Below are 21,639 nucleotides of genomic sequence, written 5' to 3'. Positions count from 1 at the left end.
TTCTAAAGACCTCTGTAAGTAGCTGTCTGTCCTTTCCTATAATTACCTTGCAGTCTAAGAAGGCTAGTTGGTTTTCTTTAGTGTCCTCGCGAGTAAATTTGATATTGGTGTCCACCGCATTGATGTGATCTGTGAAAGACTGAATTTCTTGTTTTTTGATTATGACAAAGGTGTCATCCACGTATCTAAACCAGTGCCTTGGTTTTGTCCCTGAGAAGGATGTGAGAGCCTGTTTCTCCATCTCTTCCATGTACAGATTCGCCACTATGGGTGAGACTGGTGAGCCCATAGCACAACCATGAATTTGTCTGTAGAATTTCCCTCTAAACTGAAAATATGTGGTGTTAAGGCAAATTTCCAGTAATTGGCAGATGTGGTCAGCACTAAGTTTTGTTCTCCGATGCAGAGTTGAGTCCTCGAGCAGTCTCTTCCTCACCACCGAGACTGCTGCTGAGGTGGGGACAGATGTGAAAAGTGAAGTCACATCATAAGACACCAAAGTTTCCTCTGGCTCCAATCTGAGGTCTTTGATGCTCGCCACAAACCCTTTTGTGTTCTCTATATGATGATCAGTGTTGCCTACCAATGGGGATAAGACTGTTTTTACATATTTCGCTACATTGTACGTGGTAGAGTCAATGCTACAGACAATGGGTCTGAGGGGAAACCCTTCCTTGTGGATTTTTGGAAGGCCATAGATACATGGTGTAGCCTCCCCAGGGTATAACCTATGATACATCTGTCTGTCAATTAGTTCTTCCTTCTCTAACTTTTGGAGACAGTGTATGATTTCTTTCTTATACCTACTGGATGGGTCCCTTTTAAGTTGCTCATATGTGTTGGCATCACTAATTAGACTTGTTATTTTTTCTTCGTAGTCCAATGTGTTGAGAACCACTGTGCATCTGCCCTTATCAGCTGGTAAGATGGTGATGCTCTCATCTTTCTGCAGAGCCGCTAATGCTTTCCTCTCACCTAACGTGATATTGGACGGTGGTGGTTTGGCACTACTGAGAAGGGCCGATATTCTCAGACGAAGGTCCCCTGCCTCTGTTCTAGAAAGGTTATTGTTCCTGATGGCCGATTCAGCTGCTGTGATATAGTCTACTGTGGGTATCGTTTTAGGAGTCACTGAGAAGTTGAGACCCTTGGTTAATACTGCCTTCTCTGTCTCCGAGAGGCTTCTGTCTGACAGATTTTTGATCCAATTTTCTTTAGTATTGGTCTGATTCCCCCCATCCTTAGTGTTTACGACAAGCTGTGGTCGATTTTCCAATAGAAGTTTCTGGAATTTTCCCTTATGCCTTTCTTTGGTTTTGCTATGGTGCTTCATATAACCTGATTTGGTAAATTCACAAACCTCCTGATAGGTTTCGTGCGTAAGCTTGGTTTGCAATCTCTGATAGAAGGTTTCTACTTCAGACTGTTTATTTTTTATCTCTATGTTAAGTCTCCTAATTCTCAAATTCTGTATTTTTCTGATGTAGTTTTGTTGCATTTTCCTTGCCAAGTGTCCTTGCTCAAGGGACGCTTGCCTCATGCATTTGGGGATTAACCTACTCTGCCTGCATCTAAGATTGAATCTGAGGTGGTTCCTTAAATCTGCTAATTTAAGAGTGGCCTTTTCTAAGCTACGTACCAGCAGAAGGATGTCTCTCCCAAAGTTGGTCGCAATGCGTCTGTGTAGGCTCTCAGTCGTACAGGAGTTGTCCATCGAGGAAAAGGCTTCTTGAGACGTCATCTGTACTTCTGTGTAGAAGGTGTCGGACGTTTCGCTCCTCATCCGAAGAGCTTCGTCAGCAAACTAATAAGTGCTGGTAGCTTAGGCCTTAAATACAGTAAGAGTGGGCGGAATTGGTGTGCCAACACCCTCCTCCTATTGGTTCGTTACACTAAGCCTGGGCGGAGCAGTGGTATAATCCTATCCTGTTATTCACACCTACGATAAAAGGGAAGTGTCGCTCCCTGAATTGGGTATGAACGACTCTGATACTGGCTTGTTAGCATCTATTGTTCTGGCTCGGCCCTGCCTTCACCTCATTTGCAAGACTAAGAGCTGTGGGTTTTGGTCTCAGTAACCTGCTGAACACAGGGTCCAAATTGAACCTCAAACCACCATTCCGATTCAATGATGGGTTCTGTTGTTTGACAAAAATAGCTTCCTTTACTCCTCTTTCAAACCATCTGTTTTCTTTGGCCAAAATCTTTACCTCGCTGTCCTGAAAAGAGTGATTGGTAGCTTTCAGGTGTAGATGTACTGCTGATTGAGGACCACTAGCATTGTCCCTGCGATGTTGATAAAGCCTTTTTTGGAGCATTTGCTTAGTTTCCCCAATGTAGTGCTCTTTGCATTCCTCATCTTTACAGTGGATGGAATAGACCACATTGCTCTGTTTCTGGTTTGGAGCCTTGTCTTTAGGATGCACTAATTTTTGTCTCAGGGTATTTACTGGTTTGAAATAGGTAGGAATTTTGTGTTGCCATAAGATCCTCTGGAGTTTTTCGGAGACCCCCGCTACATAAGGGACTACCACTCCTCTCCTTTTTGCTTCTGTGGGCTTTTGGGTTTCTTTCCCTACTCTCTTCTTTTGACATTTGTTAAAAGCCCACCGTGGGTACCCACAGGTTGAGAGCGCTCTCTGGACATGTTGTGTCTCCTTTTTCTTTCCCTCAGCACTAGTTGGTATTTGTTCCGCTCTATGTTGGAGGGTCCTAATAACCCCTAGTTTATGTTGTAGTGGATGGTTTGATTCAAAAAGCAGGTATTGGTCAGTGTGTGTGGCCTTTCTAAAGACCTCTGTAAGAGAGCATCACCATCTTACCAGCTGATAAGGGCAGATGCACAGTGGTTCTCAACACATTGGACTACGAAGAAAAAATAACAAGTCTAATTAGTGATGCCAACACATATGAGCAACTTAAAAGGGACCCATCCAGTAGGTATAAGAAAGAAATCATACACTGTCTCCAAAAGTTAGAGAAGGAAGAACTAATTGACAGACAGATGTATCATAGGTTATACCCTGGGGAGGCTACACCATGTATCTATGGCCTTCCAAAAATCCACAAGGAAGGGTTTCCCCTCAGACCCATTGTCTGTAGCATTGACTCTACCACGTACAATGTAGCGAAATATGTAAAAACAGTCTTATCCCCATTGGTAGGCAACACTGATCATCATATAGAGAACACAAAAGGGTTTGTGGCGAGCATCAAAGACCTCAGATTGGAGCCAGAGGAAACTTTGGTGTCTTATGATGTGACTTCACTTTTCACATCTGTCCCCACCTCAGCAGCAGTCTCGGTGGTGAGGAAGAGACTGCTCGAGGACTCAACTCTGCATCGGAGAACAAAACTTAGTGCTGACCACATCTGCCAATTACTGGAAATTTGCCTTAACACCACATATTTTCAGTTTAGAGGGAAATTCTACAGACAAATTCATGGTTGTGCTATGGGCTCACCAGTCTCACCCATAGTGGCGAATCTGTACATGGAAGAGATGGAGAAACAGGCTCTCACATCCTTCTCAGGGACAAAACCAAGGCACTGGTTTAGATACGTGGATGACACCTTTGTCATAATCAAAAAACAAGAAATTCAGTCTTTCACAGATCACATCAATGCGGTGGACACCAATATCAAATTTACTCGCGAGGACACTAAAGAAAACCAACTAGCCTTCTTAGACTGCAAGGTAATTATAGGAAAGGACAGACAGCTACTTACAGAGGTCTTTAGAAAGGCCACACACACTGACCAATACCTGCTTTTTGAATCAAACCATCCACTACAACATAAACTAGGGGTTATTAGGACCCTCCAACATAGAGCGGAACAAATACCAACTAGTGCTGAGGGAAAGAAAAAGGAGACACAACATGTCCAGAGAGCGCTCTCAACCTGTGGGTACCCACGGTGGGCTTTTAACAAATGTCAAAAGAAGAGAGTAGGGAAAGAAACCCAAAAGCCCACAGAAGCAAAAAGGAGAGGAGTGGTAGTCCCTTATGTAGCGGGGGTCTCCGAAAAACTCCAGAGGATCTTATGGCAACACAAAATTCCTACCTATTTCAAACCAGTAAATACCCTGAGACAAAAATTAGTGCATCCTAAAGACAAGGCTCCAAACCAGAAACAGAGCAATGTGGTCTATTCCATCCACTGTAAAGATGAGGAATGCAAAGAGCACTACATTGGGGAAACTAAGCAAATGCTCCAAAAAAGGCTTTATCAACATCGCAGGGACAATGCTAGTGGTCCTCAATCAGCAGTACATCTACACCTGAAAGCTACCAATCACTCTTTTCAGGACAGCGAGGTAAAGATTTTGGCCAAAGAAAACAGATGGTTTGAAAGAGGAGTAAAGGAAGCTATTTTTGTCAAACAACAGAACCCATCATTGAATCGGAATGGTGGTTTGAGGTTCAATTTGGACCCTGTGTTCAGCAGGTTACTGAGACCAAAACCCACAGCTCTTAGTCTTGCAAATGAGGTGAAGGCAGGGCCGAGCCAGAACAATAGATGCTAACAAGCCAGTATCAGAGTCGTTCATACCCAATTCAGGGAGCGACACTTCCCTTTTATCGTAGGTGTGAATAACAGGATAGGATTATACCACTGCTCCGCCCAGGCTTAGTGTAACGAACCAATAGGAGGAGGGTGTTGGCACACCAATTCCGCCCACTCTTACTGTATTTAAGGCCTAAGCTACCAGCACTTATTAGTTTGCTGACGAAGCTCTTCGGATGAGGAGCGAAACGTCCGACACCTTCTACACAGAAGTACAGATGACGTCTCAAGAAGCCTTTTCCTCGATGGACAACTCCTGTACGACTGAGAGCCTACACAGACGCATTGCGACCAACTTTGGGAGAGACATCCTTCTGCTGGTACGTAGCTTAGAAAAGGCCACTCTTAAATTAGCAGATTTAAGGAACCACCTCAGATTCAATCTTAGATGCAGGCAGAGTAGGTTAATCCCCAAATGCATGAGGCAAGCGTCCCTTGAGCAAGGACACTTGGCAAGGAAAATGCAACAAAACTACATCAGAAAAATACAGAATTTGAGAATTAGGAGACTTAACATAGAGATAAAAAATAAACAGTCTGAAGTAGAAACCTTCTATCAGAGATTGCAAACCAAGCTTACGCACGAAACCTATCAGGAGGTTTGTGAATTTACCAAATCAGGTTATATGAAGCACCATAGCAAAACCAAAGAAAGGCATAAGGGAAAATTCCAGAAACTTCTATTGGAAAATCGACCACAGCTTGTCGTAAACACTAAGGATGGGGGGAATCAGACCAATACTAAAGAAAATTGGATCAAAAATCTGTCAGACAGAAGCCTCTCGGAGACAGAGAAGGCAGTATTAACCAAGGGTCTCAACTTCTCAGTGACTCCTAAAACGATACCCACAGTAGACTATATCACAGCAGCTGAATCGGCCATCAGGAACAATAACCTTTCTAGAACAGAGGCAGGGGACCTTCGTCTGAGAATATCGGCCCTTCTCAGTAGTGCCAAACCACCACCGTCCAATATCACGTTAGGTGAGAGGAAAGCATTAGCGGCTCTGCAGAAAGATGAGAGCATCACCATCTTACCAGCTGATAAGGGCAGATGCACAGTGGTTCTCAACACATTGGACTACGAAGAAAAAATAACAAGTCTAATTAGTGATGCCAACACATATGAGCAACTTAAAAGGGACCCATCCAGTAGGTATAAGAAAGAAATCATACACTGTCTCCAAAAGTTAGAGAAGGAAGAACTAATTGACAGACAGATGTATCATAGGTTATACCCTGGGGAGGCTACACCATGTATCTATGGCCTTCCAAAAATCCACAAGGAAGGGTTTCCCCTCAGACCCATTGTCTGTAGCATTGACTCTACCACGTACAATGTAGCGAAATATGTAAAAACAGTCTTATCCCCATTGGTAGGCAACACTGATCATCATATAGAGAACACAAAAGGGTTTGTGGCGAGCATCAAAGACCTCAGATTGGAGCCAGAGGAAACTTTGGTGTCTTATGATGTGACTTCACTTTTCACATCTGTCCCCACCTCAGCAGCAGTCTCGGTGGTGAGGAAGAGACTGCTCGAGGACTCAACTCTGCATCGGAGAACAAAACTTAGTGCTGACCACATCTGCCAATTACTGGAAATTTGCCTTAACACCACATATTTTCAGTTTAGAGGGAAATTCTACAGACAAATTCATGGTTGTGCTATGGGCTCACCAGTCTCACCCATAGTGGCGAATCTGTACATGGAAGAGATGGAGAAACAGGCTCTCACATCCTTCTCAGGGACAAAACCAAGGCACTGGTTTAGATACGTGGATGACACCTTTGTCATAATCAAAAAACAAGAAATTCAGTCTTTCACAGATCACATCAATGCGGTGGACACCAATATCAAATTTACTCGCGAGGACACTAAAGAAAACCAACTAGCCTTCTTAGACTGCAAGGTAATTATAGGAAAGGACAGACAGCTACTTACAGAGGTCTTTAGAAAGGCCACACACACTGACCAATACCTGCTTTTTGAATCAAACCATCCACTACAACATAAACTAGGGGTTATTAGGACCCTCCAACATAGAGCGGAACAAATACCAACTAGTGCTGAGGGAAAGAAAAAGGAGACACAACATGTCCAGAGAGCGCTCTCAACCTGTGGGTACCCACGGTGGGCTTTTAACAAATGTCAAAAGAAGAGAGTAGGGAAAGAAACCCAAAAGCCCACAGAAGCAAAAAGGAGAGGAGTGGTAGTCCCTTATGTAGCGGGGGTCTCCGAAAAACTCCAGAGGATCTTATGGCAACACAAAATTCCTACCTATTTCAAACCAGTAAATACCCTGAGACAAAAATTAGTGCATCCTAAAGACAAGGCTCCAAACCAGAAACAGAGCAATGTGGTCTATTCCATCCACTGTAAAGATGAGGAATGCAAAGAGCACTACATTGGGGAAACTAAGCAAATGCTCCAAAAAAGGCTTTATCAACATCGCAGGGACAATGCTAGTGGTCCTCAATCAGCAGTACATCTACACCTGAAAGCTACCAATCACTCTTTTCAGGACAGCGAGGTAAAGATTTTGGCCAAAGAAAACAGATGGTTTGAAAGAGGAGTAAAGGAAGCTATTTTTGTCAAACAACAGAACCCATCATTGAATCGGAATGGTGGTTTGAGGTTCAATTTGGACCCTGTGTTCAGCAGGTTACTGAGACCAAAACCCACAGCTCTTAGTCTTGCAAATGAGGTGAAGGCAGGGCCGAGCCAGAACAATAGATGCTAACAAGCCAGTATCAGAGTCGTTCATACCCAATTCAGGGAGCGACACTTCCCTTTTATCGTAGGTGTGAATAACAGGATAGGATTATACCACTGCTCCGCCCAGGCTTAGTGTAACGAACCAATAGGAGGAGGGTGTTGGCACACCAATTCCGCCCACTCTTACTGTATTTAAGGCCTAAGCTACCAGCACTTATTAGTTTGCTGACGAAGCTCTTCGGATGAGGAGCGAAACGTCCGACACCTTCTACACAGAAGTACAGATGACGTCTCAAGAAGCCTTTTCCTCGATGGACAACTCCTGTACGACTGAGAGCCTACACAGATACATCAATTGTGGAGAGATCGCCCAGCAGGCATAGTAAAGGGGAGGTAGGAATGGAGAACCCAAATGCCAAAGATAGGTCCTCACACACTCGGTGCCAAAAATTGTTAATGGGAGCACAGGTCCACATGGACTGTAAGTAGTCATCTATTCTATGGTCTGAGCAGTGTGTACAGATGTCAGTTCAGCCCATTCTAAACATTCTATGTCCTGTGTAGTGTACTCTATGAAGGATTTTAAACTGAATCAGCTGTAGGTTGGGATTATTGATTAACCGGGAAGCATTGAGACATATTTGCTTCCAGAATTCAGGGTCACAGCTTGTAGATAAATCGGAGTTCCATTTGGAGATTGGTACTCCGATTGTGTTGGCATTTTTTGAAAGTAGAACATATAATTTAGATAATGTTTTAGGGGCAGATATTTAAAAAAATTGGTCAATAGTGGTATTGCTTATAGTCCTGAAACTTGCTTTAATTATAGACTTAATTTGTATGTATTAAAGAAATTTGTTATGATTTATTCCATACCGTGTAACAAGGTCGTTAAATGAGATAAAGTTGTTTCCTATAATTATATTTTTCATACAACTTATTCCATTTTCGTGCCATGTTGAGAAATTTAATGGTTTCTTTTTACGCAAGATGTCAGGATTATTCCAGACAGGAGTGTATTGGCAAGGAGTGAGAGAGAATTTAATTATTTTTAGAAATTCCTACCAAGCTGTCAGAGTGGTGCTTATATTTATACTTTTAAAACAATTATTTTTCCGGAGGATTTGGCTAATGAAGGGCAGGTTACAAATTGGGATTTCGTGGCTAAGTGATTGTTCTATGTCTAGCCATAAATAATCCAATGGGTTAGGTTTGATCCATTTGAAGATATACTGTAACCTGTTTGCAAGGAAGTAGTTGGAGACGTTTGGGAGTTCTAAGCCCCCATATTCTTTAGATTTTTGTAACGTTTTGAGACTTATTCGTGCTGCCTTATTTTTCCAAAGATATTTATTTTTACAAGAATCTAATGACTTGAACCAAATTATAGATGGTTTGGTGGGGATCATGGAAAACAGATAATTAACCTTTGGTAAAATCATCATTTTCACGGTGGATACTCTGCCTGTAAGTGAGATGGGCAAGGTTCTCCAACGTGCAAGATCATCCTCTATTGACTTCAATGGTGGAGTATAATTCAAGCGGATCAGGTCTGACAGGTTGGAGGAAATGTTAATACCCAAATACTTAATGTTCCCTGAACACAGTGGTATAGAGGGGGTGCTCTGGAAACCAAAGTTAATGGGCAGTACTGTGGATTTAGACCAGTTAATGGAGTAATCTGAGAAGGTGCTATAATTGTTAATGAGTGAGATGAAAAATGTGAATTATCTAGGAAGAGTAATACATCATCAGCATAAAGGCTTATCTTATGATGAACATTTGTGGTGTGGATCCCTTTCATATTTATATGTTGTCCAATTGCAGCTGCAAGAGGTTCGATAAAGATAGCAAATAGTGAGGGAGAGAGTGGACACCCTTGCCTAGTACCTCTTTGTAAAGTAAATTCTGGAGAGATGTGATTGTTGGTCCGAACAGAGGCCTTCGGGGTGTTGTATAGTATTTTAATCCATGTTCTAAATGAATCTCCAAAGCCAAATTTTTGTAGTGTTGCAAAGAGAAATTTCCAGCTTTTTCAGCATCTAATGAGACAATTGTGGTTTCTAAATTATGGATGATAGAGTAATCAATCAGATTGATTAGACGGCGTACGTTGCTGGTTGAGTTTCTCCCCTTGATAAATCTTGATTGATCAGGGTGTATTATATGAGGGGTAACTTTTTCCAGCCTTATAGCTAACGCTTTGCATATTATTTTAAGATCTGCATTAATCAGTGAAATTGGACGATAACTGGAAGGTAGTGTTGGGTCCTTATCCGGTTTCAGCAGGATTGCAGCTAAATTCATGGTTGGAGGCAAGCATGAACTGTCTTTAATTTCCAAAACCATTCTAAGAAATATTGGGGATAGTAATAACCAGAATGTTTTATAAAACTCGGCAGGGAAACCGTCAGATCCTGGTGCTTTGTTATTCGGTAACCGGTGTAGAGCGTTATGGAGTTCTATTAATGAAATGGGAACATCTAAGTTGGTCACCTGGTCGTCATTTAATTTTGGTAATTCTATGGTGTTGAGAAATGTTTCGATATCTGGGAGAGATGGTTTAATCTGAGGTGTATATAGATTTTTGTAAAAGCTCCTAAAGACGGAATTAATTTCTTCCAGGAGGTGAGTGATATGACCTCCTGAGTTTCTAATGGAGGAGATAGAGCTTTTTTCTTTATTGACTTTTAGTTGGTTAGCTAAGTATTTTCCGTGTTTATTGCCATGCTCAAACCTTTCCAAACGTAGTCTCTGCAGTTGGAACTGAATTTTCTCATCAGTAATTTCTTTTATTTCAGTTTCCTTAGGTTACTTAGGATATGCTCATCTTGTGAGTCAGCATGAGCTGCTTCGAGGATTTGGATTTTTTTCTCCAACTCTGATTCTAGTAATCTCTCTTTCTTTGTCCTATATGATGAATATGAAATGTTTTTTCTGCGCATTACTGCTTTTGCTGCCTCCCACAGAATACTAGCCGAGACACCGGGTTGGTCATTGAAGTCTAAAAACATTGTTCACTCTCTTTCAAAGTATTTTAGGAAGTCTGAGTCTTTTAGTAATGATGTATTTAATCTCCAGCATCTAGTAGGAGCGCTCGTAGTTTGGTTAGTGAGAAAAAGAGAGACTGGGGTGTGATCACTAATGGTGATAGGGTGTATGTGAATGTTTGAAATGTCTGATATGATTGAGTTGCTTGTCAAAAAGTAGTCAATACAAGAGTAGGTGTGGTGCACTGGTGAGAAATAAGTATATTCCCTGTGAGTAGGGTGATAAGAGCGCCAAGCATCACAAAGACCAAAATCATTCATGTGTTTCTTCAGTATCGATGTTGATTGAGATTCTGACGACTGTACCTGAAACCTTTTTTTTGTGGAATACTTGTTGCGGCTGAGCTGCACCCAGACTAACTCCAGCGGCCCCCCCGGTAAGTTGAGTTTGAAAGCTCTGCTTTCGGCATTAACCCCCATCCAGGTGGCAGGAGGACAAGGTCATCCACTTGATGAGACCACATCGAGAGCGAGTGGAAAAAGAAAAACACATTTCTGCACTCCCACGTCTGTCTTGACCAGAAAGAGGACTTGTCTGCAAGCTCCCCTTCTTCCTGATTTAGCCTGCCATCGGAAACTGGCACCAAGTGTGGGGCGTCCCCTTCGTTGTGCGCCAGCTCCGAGCGGGCAGGCGGGTGCGTCACCGGGGGTCTGAACGCTTTGACACGCTTGTGCAAGCACTCACACACAAGCACGACTTGACATGAAATCCCTTTGCACAATTATGCTTGGTTGCTAGCTGGTTCACGTTCAGCATGGAGCCGCTGCTAAATGTACACGACTGCATGTGTAATTAAGGTTCTCTGCCAGTCTATTCTAATCAGTACGGTCATGGCTGACAGGCAACACATACAAACACAGAATTGGACATCCTGCTGGGGCTAAATGGAGCGCTTTAGCGGACTAACATCCCTGCAGACTGTGTTTTCCAAACAAGGCATTATGACACTCGCAGCACTGTAATTTCCAAATGATATGCTTAACCACCCTCATCACGGAGCCTCACTACGCTCACACCGTGCACACCAGGGTGGATCTGTTCAGAAGCAGGAGAATTTCAGCCACACTCAACCCCCAGCCCGTGGGCCAGGATCTACTCTTGTACTACTCTTGTTGTTGAAGTGGATTAAGACCACACCACAAATATTAAAGCCGCCAATGCCGCCCCCCCCCCCCCCCGTGTCTGTGCAGCGTGAAAGTGATAAGGCAGAGAGGCAGCTTGCAATGGAAGGATGTGGCTGAGCCGAGCAGCCTCTCCATGCTGGGTCCGCCCAAGCTTTTAGCCGAGGAAATGAGCACCTTCTGTAAAGCCACACGACACAAAAAGCCCAGAGAGGAATGTCCCCTGCATTTCGCTGTGCCACCACACCAATTTTACATTAACGCTCCAATGCTGGTCAGCTTCTCATACAAATAAGGGAATTAAAAAAAAAAAAAAAAAAAAACGGACTACTGATGAGCAAAATTTAGAAGACATTTCATTGAAATGTCCAAGGATGCTGGACAACACTTCCTATCTATTCGAGACAGGTGATGGTTTGACTTTTACCTGAGTCCTCATCCAGGTCGCCTGGTAGAGAGGAGTCTGTGTCCTCGGAGGAGGCCTGGCTCCTCCAGCTGGTGTTGCCCATTCAAAAAGGCCCTAAATCCTGCAGATTCTATCCCGAGGAAACCGACTGACAGGTCCACTTGCAGTTTGTGTGCACTAACTGTGCGCGGGCCAGGCTGGCATTTTCACAGCCCTGCTGAGAATTAGTCACAAACTAAGTGGCCCTCATGATCAGCGCTCACTTGACCCCGTCACGCCGCACGGCACTTCGGAGGGAAGATCCACAAATAGCACGGCGGGGAGGCATGGAGCACTTTAAACTTGATGTTCAGCAGGGCAGGACACCCGAGTGAAGTGGACTGTGATGCCACCATGGGTCCTGGAGAGGGAGGCACCGAACCATTGTAGGGGTCTGATGAGTACGTGCAAAATCAAATCAAACGTCCTAACTGGAAAATAAACATGGCCTGTAAGGTACCGTCCTTAACCGGCATCGATCCTCAGCTGTCGGTCGTAAAAACGTTGCAGCAGAGGCGGAAGTGTTAGCCTTTGATGGATACTTGTGTCCACCCGTAACCCCACAAGCAATCCATCCAATTCTCCTTCTGCAGAGGGACTGGATTCCCACAGGTTCTCAACGCATCTCCACCCTCTTTTCCTCCTGATCCCTCCTTCGTGTTGCTTTCCCATCCCCATCCCAGTAATTACACACACGGCCAAATCTGGGCTAGCCTCTCATTGAGCTTTACTGTTATCACACCTCAAAATTGCAGCACTTTCAAAGCGAGGCTCCTCGTGGCCAAGGTGGGGCACATGACTGTTTGGGGACAAAACATGGGTTTGGGGGGGGGGCTATTGCTATTTCTGCACATGAGACAAGAAGACATTTCAGGCTGGAGGGAAGCACCGGGCAAACACCGCCCCCATGAGATGACTGACATGTCCGCGCTAACTCCAAGTCTGCTCCAGCGTAAACTCTTAGCATGGCGGCTACATCTTGCACTATGTGTGTGTGTGTGTGTGTGTGTGTGTGTGTGGGAGGTGGGGGGCGGGGGCTCAGAAAGAGACGTTGCTACAGGGCTAATAATAAAACAGTGCATAGCTCCCACCACAACTACCACCAACACTGACGTTCCACAGCGCTGGTGTCACACAAGCATGGACTCTGTTAACACATTTTCCGAGTGTGGTGTTTGAAATAACAAACATTCACGGTCACTCAGATAAATAAAAAAAAAGATGCATTATTCATCTGAGTGAGTTGATTCCATGACCCAAGATCAGCCGACGTTGGGAGAGCCCCCTCCCCTCGGTGTTTGTACTGCTGACCAAACATCTGCAAGCATCTGCCACCGCTTCTAATCTTGATGTGATGATGAGGATGATGATTTAGCACATAGTGAGGCACGCTTTTAGCAGCTTGATCATCACCTGTCCTTCACGTTGAGCATTCCGCCACAACAACCAATAAGTCCACTAATCAAACAATAAACAACAACTAACTCCATTGTTTTGCCAGTCGTGGTAAACTGACACAGGGTTGCTGTAAAGCGGGGAAAATTGAGGACTATTCCAACATTTAATCACATTTCTCTCGTTTTAAAAAAATACTCTCAAAGTTCACATTTCAGTTGAATTTTAAAGATCAACTGACAAGATTGGACACAAGAAATGAAGTGACTCGCTCGTATTTCACCCCTCTGGTCGTGGCTTGTCCTGCGCCGTCCTGCACCTTGTTAAAAACACATTCCTCCTCCTCGTCCTCCACGAACCGAAGATTCATTTACAGCATTCCAGGTGCCCTACAGCCGCGTAACTTCTGCCTTCTCTCAGCATGCATGATCGCTAGCATACAACAGGAAACAGGCAGTCCTGCACAAAGGAGATTGATTGACAATGGTCTACGGCCAATCAGAACGCAGAACGCAATGGGCGGGTTCTCCCTTAGCCAATCAGGACCGTTGTGGCTCTATATTTACTGAGATGAACTAACTCTCACGTGAGTATACAACACCCTCTACTGGTAGCAGTGGTACATACAATAACAGACACATGCAACAGAGCGCCGATAGATCACGCTAATACACCACAGGGAAGCAGAACACAATGCACATTCATACGCTGTAAAAAAAAAAAAAAAAAAGTGCAAAATTGCACTTTAAAAAAATCAGTGAAAGAGTGAATCCGCGATGTGGCGAGGGAACACTGTATGTACAAAACAGTCATGGCTAAAAATAGTGGCCATGACACCAGTGTTTTTGGCCGTGGCTGTATAATTTAGGGTGAAAAGACCCTTCCCCATCTAAAAGCCCTCACAGGTGGGTCCGTCTTGCTTGTGTTATAAAAAAAAGACAAATAGAAGCAACAGAGGAAAGTTCATTTGTTGATCGAAACATATTTGCTTTGCTTTTCATACGTTTACTCACCTTTTGCTCACGCACAATGGCCAGTTACGGTGTTACTGTTAAACAACTTCTTGTCCATTTGGACATATTGCACCCAGCAGCCTTGACGAAGACGTCCGTTGGCGCCACGTAAACAGGCAAGTACACGTACTATTCTTTCAGCGTCTTATATTTCACAGCAGATAGCATCTTCTTACACTTTCTATGACAACACCTGCTGTGAAACAAAAGCGTGGTCGACCAGCAAGCTGGGACTTGAGGTTCTTGTGTGTATGTGCATGTAAACAAACACACTTGTGAGTGATGAGGTCATGCCACGGCCCGTTCAGATGCTGGAGAAGAATATGACGACAGTGATTTCTGAGAGTGCGTGGCATCCTGCACTATTGACGAGAGGGCGTCGTAACCATGGCACACTGAGAAGCATGCTGACTACAGGCTGTGCATCTCCTGTCCAGGCTTGGTGTGCATTGATATGCCCTCCTGGTGTGTGTGCTATGGTAACCATTTGCATGGGACATTTCTGCACTACACCTAAAACCTTACCACTTTTGTTTTCAATTCCTCCAGGAATTACTCAACTAATCTCCTTCCGTGGCAGTTTAACCCCTCTCTGGAGGCTCTAAGCCTAAAACAGATGACTGATTCCGGCGGCTAGCTCGCCTGTGTTATTCTCCGGGGGACATATTTGGGATAGATGGCCAGCACATGGGTGAGAAGGGAGGCAAAGGGCCAACAAGTCACCCACTAAGACCAAGAAGGATGCCTGAGGAAGCTGATAAGTGCTGATGGCACTCTCTGGCTGTGAATGCATAGGTCATCTGCAAAACAATCGGAAGTTTCTACGCCTTGTGGTTAGTATATGACACTGCCCTCCTCTGTGTGTGTGCGTGTCCATTCATCAGTCAGTCAAGATAGTGTGCGGAGGCAAGAAGACAGCTGCTTGCAGTGGGATGCAAAAGTAGCTGCTGGGTGTAAAGTTTCGCGACCAACGTAAAGCGGAGCCCACACAGTCTTTGCAGTCCTCTGCTTCATTTCTCACTCCTAAAACAACACAATAGCCCCTCTCGCTCACAGAGACGATAGTTTGGGCGTGAACGCACAAGGAGTGCAGCACGCTGGCTAACGGCGCGGCTAGCAGTCTAGCTAGTGGACGGCTAACCGTTAGCTGCGGTTAGCTAGCGTTTCTAAGCCATCTGACCGAGAGCCATGAAAACGAAAGCATTCGCGTTTGCTCCGTGTTCATCCTACAATGTCTCCCGGAGGGTGAAAAGTGGAAGTATGTATGCGGGCGATGTTGTAACACGGCAATAGTGGCTTATTTACTAGCATGGAGCAGAGCACGAAGATGCCGGTGGGGTAGCCTGGTTTAGTGCTAAGCCACAGCACAAATGTTAGCGTTCTTTCAAAGCTGGAGGAGAAAACAAAAAAAGAAATCTCATTTGCACTCAAAATGGACTTGAAATGGCTCGGGGAGGTCGGGTTCCGTGGAGGAACATCTAAGCGAGCGCCTCACGACGCTGAGGGGAGAAGGTAGCAAAGATCAACCGAGAGGCCCAATTAAACAAGCAAGCACAATGAATGTCTTTACGGAGCCAGGACCCCCAAGATGTGGGGGCGAGTGGAGTACCGTTACCGGGCGGAGCAGGACTTACCTTGCTTGCTCTCGATTTTCCCCGACATTTTCTCCTCCTTCTCCTTGGTGGCCAGCAGCTGTGAAGCCCACTCGCGGTTCCGACGAAACGTTCGCTTACAGACGAGCCTCGCCGCCGCCGCCGACTAGTCCCTCATTTTGCCCACACCGTAGGCGCCGTCAGACGGTCCCGGTGGGGTGAAAAGCACGTATTTGTAGGCCACACACATGGTGCGGATGAAGAGTGGGGGGAGATGTCTTAGTCCGTCTCTGGGTGATCTTTCACTGGGTCCACACATTCATCACACGCTAAACACGCACACGCACGTTGACGTCTAGTTGCAACTGTTGTGTTGCATCAGCGACCCCCTGTGGTAGGAATTAAGAATAGCAAGCTTGTCACCAAGGCGATGGGCGTGTGTGGAGCTTTAACAGCTCGAACTGCAACCGTAACAACTTGAACAATAATAAACAATAATTTTCTGGGTCAGGTTGAAGTCAGAACACACAAACCCTCTATTCCTTCCTTAAATTGCAAATACTGAATGTCACATTTTCACACACCTAAAATCATCAATCGTAAAGCAAACACCAACCTGCTCCTCAATAAGGAGAGGAGAAATAGCATTTTCGTTACAATTAATAATATTTAAAAAAAACCCTCTCACAATTACAATTGAAAATGTCTGCTTACACGCAAAAACTTTTAAGATTCAAGATTGAAGAGTTTTATTGTCATAAGCACAGTAAAACTGGTGGTTCTGCTATGCAATGAAATTCTTGCTCTGTTCATTCTCCCACCAGAAAAAGAATAAGAACATAAGAAACATAAATACCAATAAATTAAGCAACAACAACAGAAGAGACATTAATACAGATAAATAATATAAATAATATAAATAAATAAATAAATAAATAAATAAATAAATAAAGTGCTATGAGTGTGTGCGTGTGTTGCGTGCGGCGTGTGCGAGTGCTTCGTTGAGAAGCCTGATGGCCTGTGGGTAAAAGCTGTTTGCCAGCCTTGTGGTCCTGGACTTCAAACTCCTGTAGCGTCTGCCTGACGGTAGGAGTGTGAATAATGAGTGTTGTGGATGTGTGCTGTCCTTGATGAGGTTGTGTGTTCTTCGTAGGACTCTAGTTTTATAAATGTCTTGCAGTGAGGGGAGGGCTGCCCCAACAATGTTCTGTGAGGTCTTGATCACCCGCTGGAGTGCCTTCCTATCACGTGTTGTACAGTTACCGTACCAAACAGTGATGGAGGCGGTAAGGACACTTTCCATAGTGCATCTGTAGAAGCAACTCAGGATTGTGGTGGACATGCCAAATTGTCTTCTCAGGAAGTACAGTCTCAATATTCAATCAATATTCGTCTCTTGGAGGTGAATAAAGTATCTATCTATTATGTGGAGGAAAATTATGGAGGGGATGCAGAGGGACACTTTTCTGTTTTTTATATTTTTTAAATTTGGTAAAAATGCTGAAAAATATGCTTACAATATATACAGATATTTAAAGACAAAGCTCCTGTATGTGTTATTATTAGTTATTAGTATCATACATTTTGCACTATTTCTCCCATTTTTGCTGTTTAAAAACAAATCTACAATGTGCGCTCTGCTTCTATTCCTGCATGACATTATTTTCATTTTCACGAGTGACGTTGACTAATTGGCAGAGTGAGTGCCGGTGCCAATGCGTCAAAATAACACATTCAGATGTTTGGTCAAATAAACGCCTCCTGGCAGCCAAGTATCGAGCGTCATCCGCTGGGAATGAAATATTATTCAGCGAATGACATTTTATTTGTGTGTTTGCTGTTTTTTTGGAAAACAATAATGTCTTTTGGAATAATAAAAAAAGAACAAATCGACGAAAGCAAATGAGTCACATAATGTGCTGTTTTATGGTTTTATCGGTGGCCCAAGACTTTTGCACAGCAATGTCACTTGCACATCAAGAGTGAAAGTTCACACTGCAATGTATCTTTTTTTTTTATGAATTATTGACCTGACTGACGTGACCTGAGTGATCTTGTTCCCTAGAGTCACGTGCTTTAAAAAGCCAAGATGCTGAGATGATGACTTCCTAATGCATCTTGCCTCATGGTCACGTGTGCTGTACTGTACTGTACCGTATGTTTACCATTGCTAACTGGGCCCACATATCATTGTGCTGCTGGGAGGCCGCGCCCGTGCGGCACGTTGAAAGCACAGGAAGGAGTGGAATACCTCCCCCCAGGCTACGATAAAGGCACACGGCCGAGACAATCAACTCCTTTGCACTGGCAGACTCGTCGGGACTACGCACTCGGCCTATTTACACCCTTCTCGCTCAAATTTTCTCGGCAGGCTTATTTTTGGACAGAATAATCAGCCTAGCAAACACAACTTAGTCATTATTAGCTCTTTCTGTCTTCTTGTTAAACCCACAACTGATTAGCACAGGCTGACCTTGTGAGACTCGATTGATGGCAATATGGTGTGTCTTTGCCGCCATCTTCTGGCTGCTGTGGGTATGGTCGCCGAGCGTACGCATCAAAGGCTGCAGTAATATGTTTACCCAGAGGAGGGTGCCCGAGGACTACTTTTCTTTGCGTCTTCGCTGACCCAGAGAACGTGTGCCTGTAGTGCTCATGAGAATAACGCAGGGGGGTGGGGGGAATGACAGGCTGCTGGGAAGTTCTACATATATTTCATCTCAGCTTTGTGATAAAGGTGAAAAAGTATATTATTAGTACGAACTTCTGTCTTTTACTCTTTTTACTTTACCCCATTTTTGCTGTTTTTTAAAAAATTGTCCAAATATTTTTACAAATACTTTTTGTTAAATAAGCTTAGTAAATTTTCATTTCATAATATTCTGACTTCATTCCCATATTATTATAACTTTTTTGCTTCTCATGATATTACAACTTTTAAAAAACAATGTCTTTTTATCTACAATAGCTTACAAAAATTACATTATTTTTCCTCACTTTATTCTCGTAAAATTGCGACTTTTATCCTCGTTAGAATACAACTTTTTTTCCTCTTAATATTTTGACTTAATTCCAGTAAAATTACAGCTGTTTTTTTCTTTTCAATTGTCCAAGTATTTGTAATCTGAATTATTCTCTGAATATTTTGACTTTATTCTCGTATCCTTCTGATGTCAAAGCCAAAGTAAAGAAGCTGACGTCCCTGCTCCAGTACTCCTGCAGGGCGGCGGGAGTTACGCTAGGTTGGCCGATGTCCCTGGTCCTCCTGAATTTGAATCGTCCTAATTCAGCTCTGGAAGGAAACGTCTCGGGACCAAGTGAAGTGAAGAGTTCTTCCAAAGTCAGCCAGATAATCAGAGAGCTTAACGAGCGTACGGTGAACGAGGCAAGGCTTTCTACTGGGACGTGCGGGACGGGGTTGGGGCTAACGGGGTCAGGATGCGCTTCGACGCCGAGACCGGAGACGGCTTGGCGTGCGTCTTGACAGAGCGGGCCGTGAAGGACGGCGTTTGATGTGAGAGCGCGATGCACGCTTGAAAGCTCCGTTAACCTTGGCCGGCGGTCAGGCCCCCTCGTCTGCCTCACATGGGAGAGCCGGGCCGAGAGCGGAGAGGATCAGCCCGGCTTAAACGACGGAATACGCTTAACCGAGTAGGAGGAGGGCAGGCAAAAAAACCCACAACAAACTAGGGGGTCGTCTGTCTTTGGCTTCCTTGTTGGCGCACACGAGAGACTTCTTCATGGTGGAATTAAGATGAATGGGCTTCAGTGTGGGGGGGTGGGGGGGCGTTAGACGCAAGTAAGAGGAGATTGAAGATGGAGAGCTGCTGGATGAAGAAGACAAGATGTCTGGGTCATGACCTGCTCAATGCTGCATGAGAATGGAACGCTCCATCACTGCCAGCCGCCGGCACGCATGTTGACAAGGTCGCGTGAAGAACACGCCTAAAACGGGGGGGGCAAAGTGCGGCCTGGAGGCACATTGTAAAAAATTCACCAAAAAAACAGCAACGATGGAAAAATGTGCAGTAATTGTACAAGAATCAAGCCAAGTTATTAACAGAAGAGCAGACCTGGATGAAGACGCATGCCGAGCGCCTATCGAATGCACTTCTGCCCCCTTGTGGACGTTTTTATGGCTTCAAACTGCTTGAAAGAGCAGTCACATCTTTCATTGCCAATCACGTCAATGCCTCATTTTGCCTCTCATGTGAGAAAACGTAAAAGACGTAGAAGTAGAAGCCAGCGTTCGGGTTTACAAAAATGTATAAAAACGTCTTTGGTTTGGAATGAGTTCACGACAACAACCTCACGAAGAAAAATAATCTCGTTTCGTAACAAAGACGACATGTCAAAGAAACAAGTCAGTCGTGTTTTTGTAAGAGGTAATATTATGAACAACAAAGAAAGTTGTCACTCTCGGAGAATGAGCTGGCGGAAAAAGCTACAAGAATAAAGTCCAAAAATTACTGGAATAAAGTCATCATCACCACACCAAAATGCACAAGAAGAAAGTTGACAGTTTCAGAAAATGGAAAAACAAAGCAAAAAAACAACTGCGAAAATGGAAAAAAACAGACGAAGAAAAGAAAAACAACAACAGCAAAAAAAACAGCAAAAATGGAAACAATCAGCAGTTATTATATAGGAATAAAGTCAAAAATATAAAGAGAAAAAAGTGGTATTTTAACAAGGAAGAAGGTTGCAGTTTGTCAAGAATAAAATGGTTCCAGTATAAGGAAAAATAATGTCATTTCAGTTGTGGAGAGTTGAAATATTAAAGAAAAAAATGTGTTATTTCTTTAAAAGTCGTAATAAAAGTAAAACACAATTAGGACAATTAGGCTGGGGGAAAAGATATAATAAGAACTTATAACATTATGGGAATAAAGTTCATAGGTCACAGTTCCTAGTTAATAATATCAGGAATGCAAGAAAAAGCTGTAGTGATACAAGAATAAAGTCAAAATATCAGCAGAAAAGAATGATGTAAAAAAAAGAGACTAAACACGTAATATTATGAGGATAAAATATCATTTTAGCAGCGTAGACTTGAAATCATCAGGAAAAACTATGACAGGAAGCGGTAATATTACCAAAAACAAACAAAACAAAATCAAGTTGTCATTTTCGGCAAATTAGCTTGAGGAAAAAGTCATAATATTGTGAGAGGAACATTTAAGATTTAAGATTTAGGAAGAGTTTTATTGTCATATGAACAGTAAAACAGCAGTTCTACTATGCAATGAAATTCTTATTCTGTTCATTCTCCCAAGAAAAGAAAGAAAACACAAGAAAGAATAAGAACATAAGAAACATAAATACCAAGAAATTAAGCAACAACAACAGAAGAAAGATTAATACAAATAAATAAATAAATAAATAAATAAATGCCTGATGGCCTGTGGGTAAAAGCTGTTTGCCAGCCTTGTGTCCTGGACTTCAAACTCCTGTAGCGTCTGCCTGACGGTAGGAGTGTGAATAATGAGTGTTGTGGATGTGTGCTGTCCTTGATGAGGTTGTGTGTTCTTCGTAGGACTCTAGTTTTATAAATGTCTTGCAGTGAGGGGAGGGCTGCCCCAACAATGTTCTGTGAGGTCTTGATCACCCGCTGGAGTGCCTTCCTATCACGTGTTGTACAGTTACCGTACCAAACAGTGATGGAGGCGGTAAGGACACTTTCCATAGTGCATCTGTAGAAGCAACTCAGGATTGTGGTGGACATGCCAAATTT

At 43.6% G+C, this 21,639-nt stretch overlaps 1 protein-coding gene across 10 annotated transcripts in view; it reads right to left on the bottom strand.

Moving 5' to 3' along the window:
• Positions 1-16,277, bottom strand: part of rapgef1b (Rap guanine nucleotide exchange factor (GEF) 1b) — a 60,135-nt gene extending 43,858 nt beyond the window's left edge. For all 10 annotated transcript variants that reach the window (XM_054758199.1, XM_054758200.1, XM_054758202.1 and 7 more), the window contains exon 1: positions 15,948-16,277. In XM_054758199.1, coding sequence (XP_054614174.1) covers positions 15,948-15,975 — 28 coding nt within the window. In that variant the 5' untranslated portion in view covers positions 15,976-16,277. The remainder of the gene's footprint in view (positions 1-15,947) is intronic.
• Positions 16,278-21,639: the final 5,362 nt, after the last annotated feature.

Source organism: Dunckerocampus dactyliophorus, chromosome 17 (genome assembly GCF_027744805.1).
Source record: "Dunckerocampus dactyliophorus isolate RoL2022-P2 chromosome 17, RoL_Ddac_1.1, whole genome shotgun sequence".
NCBI lineage: Eukaryota > Metazoa > Chordata > Actinopteri > Syngnathiformes > Syngnathidae > Dunckerocampus > Dunckerocampus dactyliophorus.
This window is presented reverse-complemented; position numbering and strand designations above follow the sequence as displayed.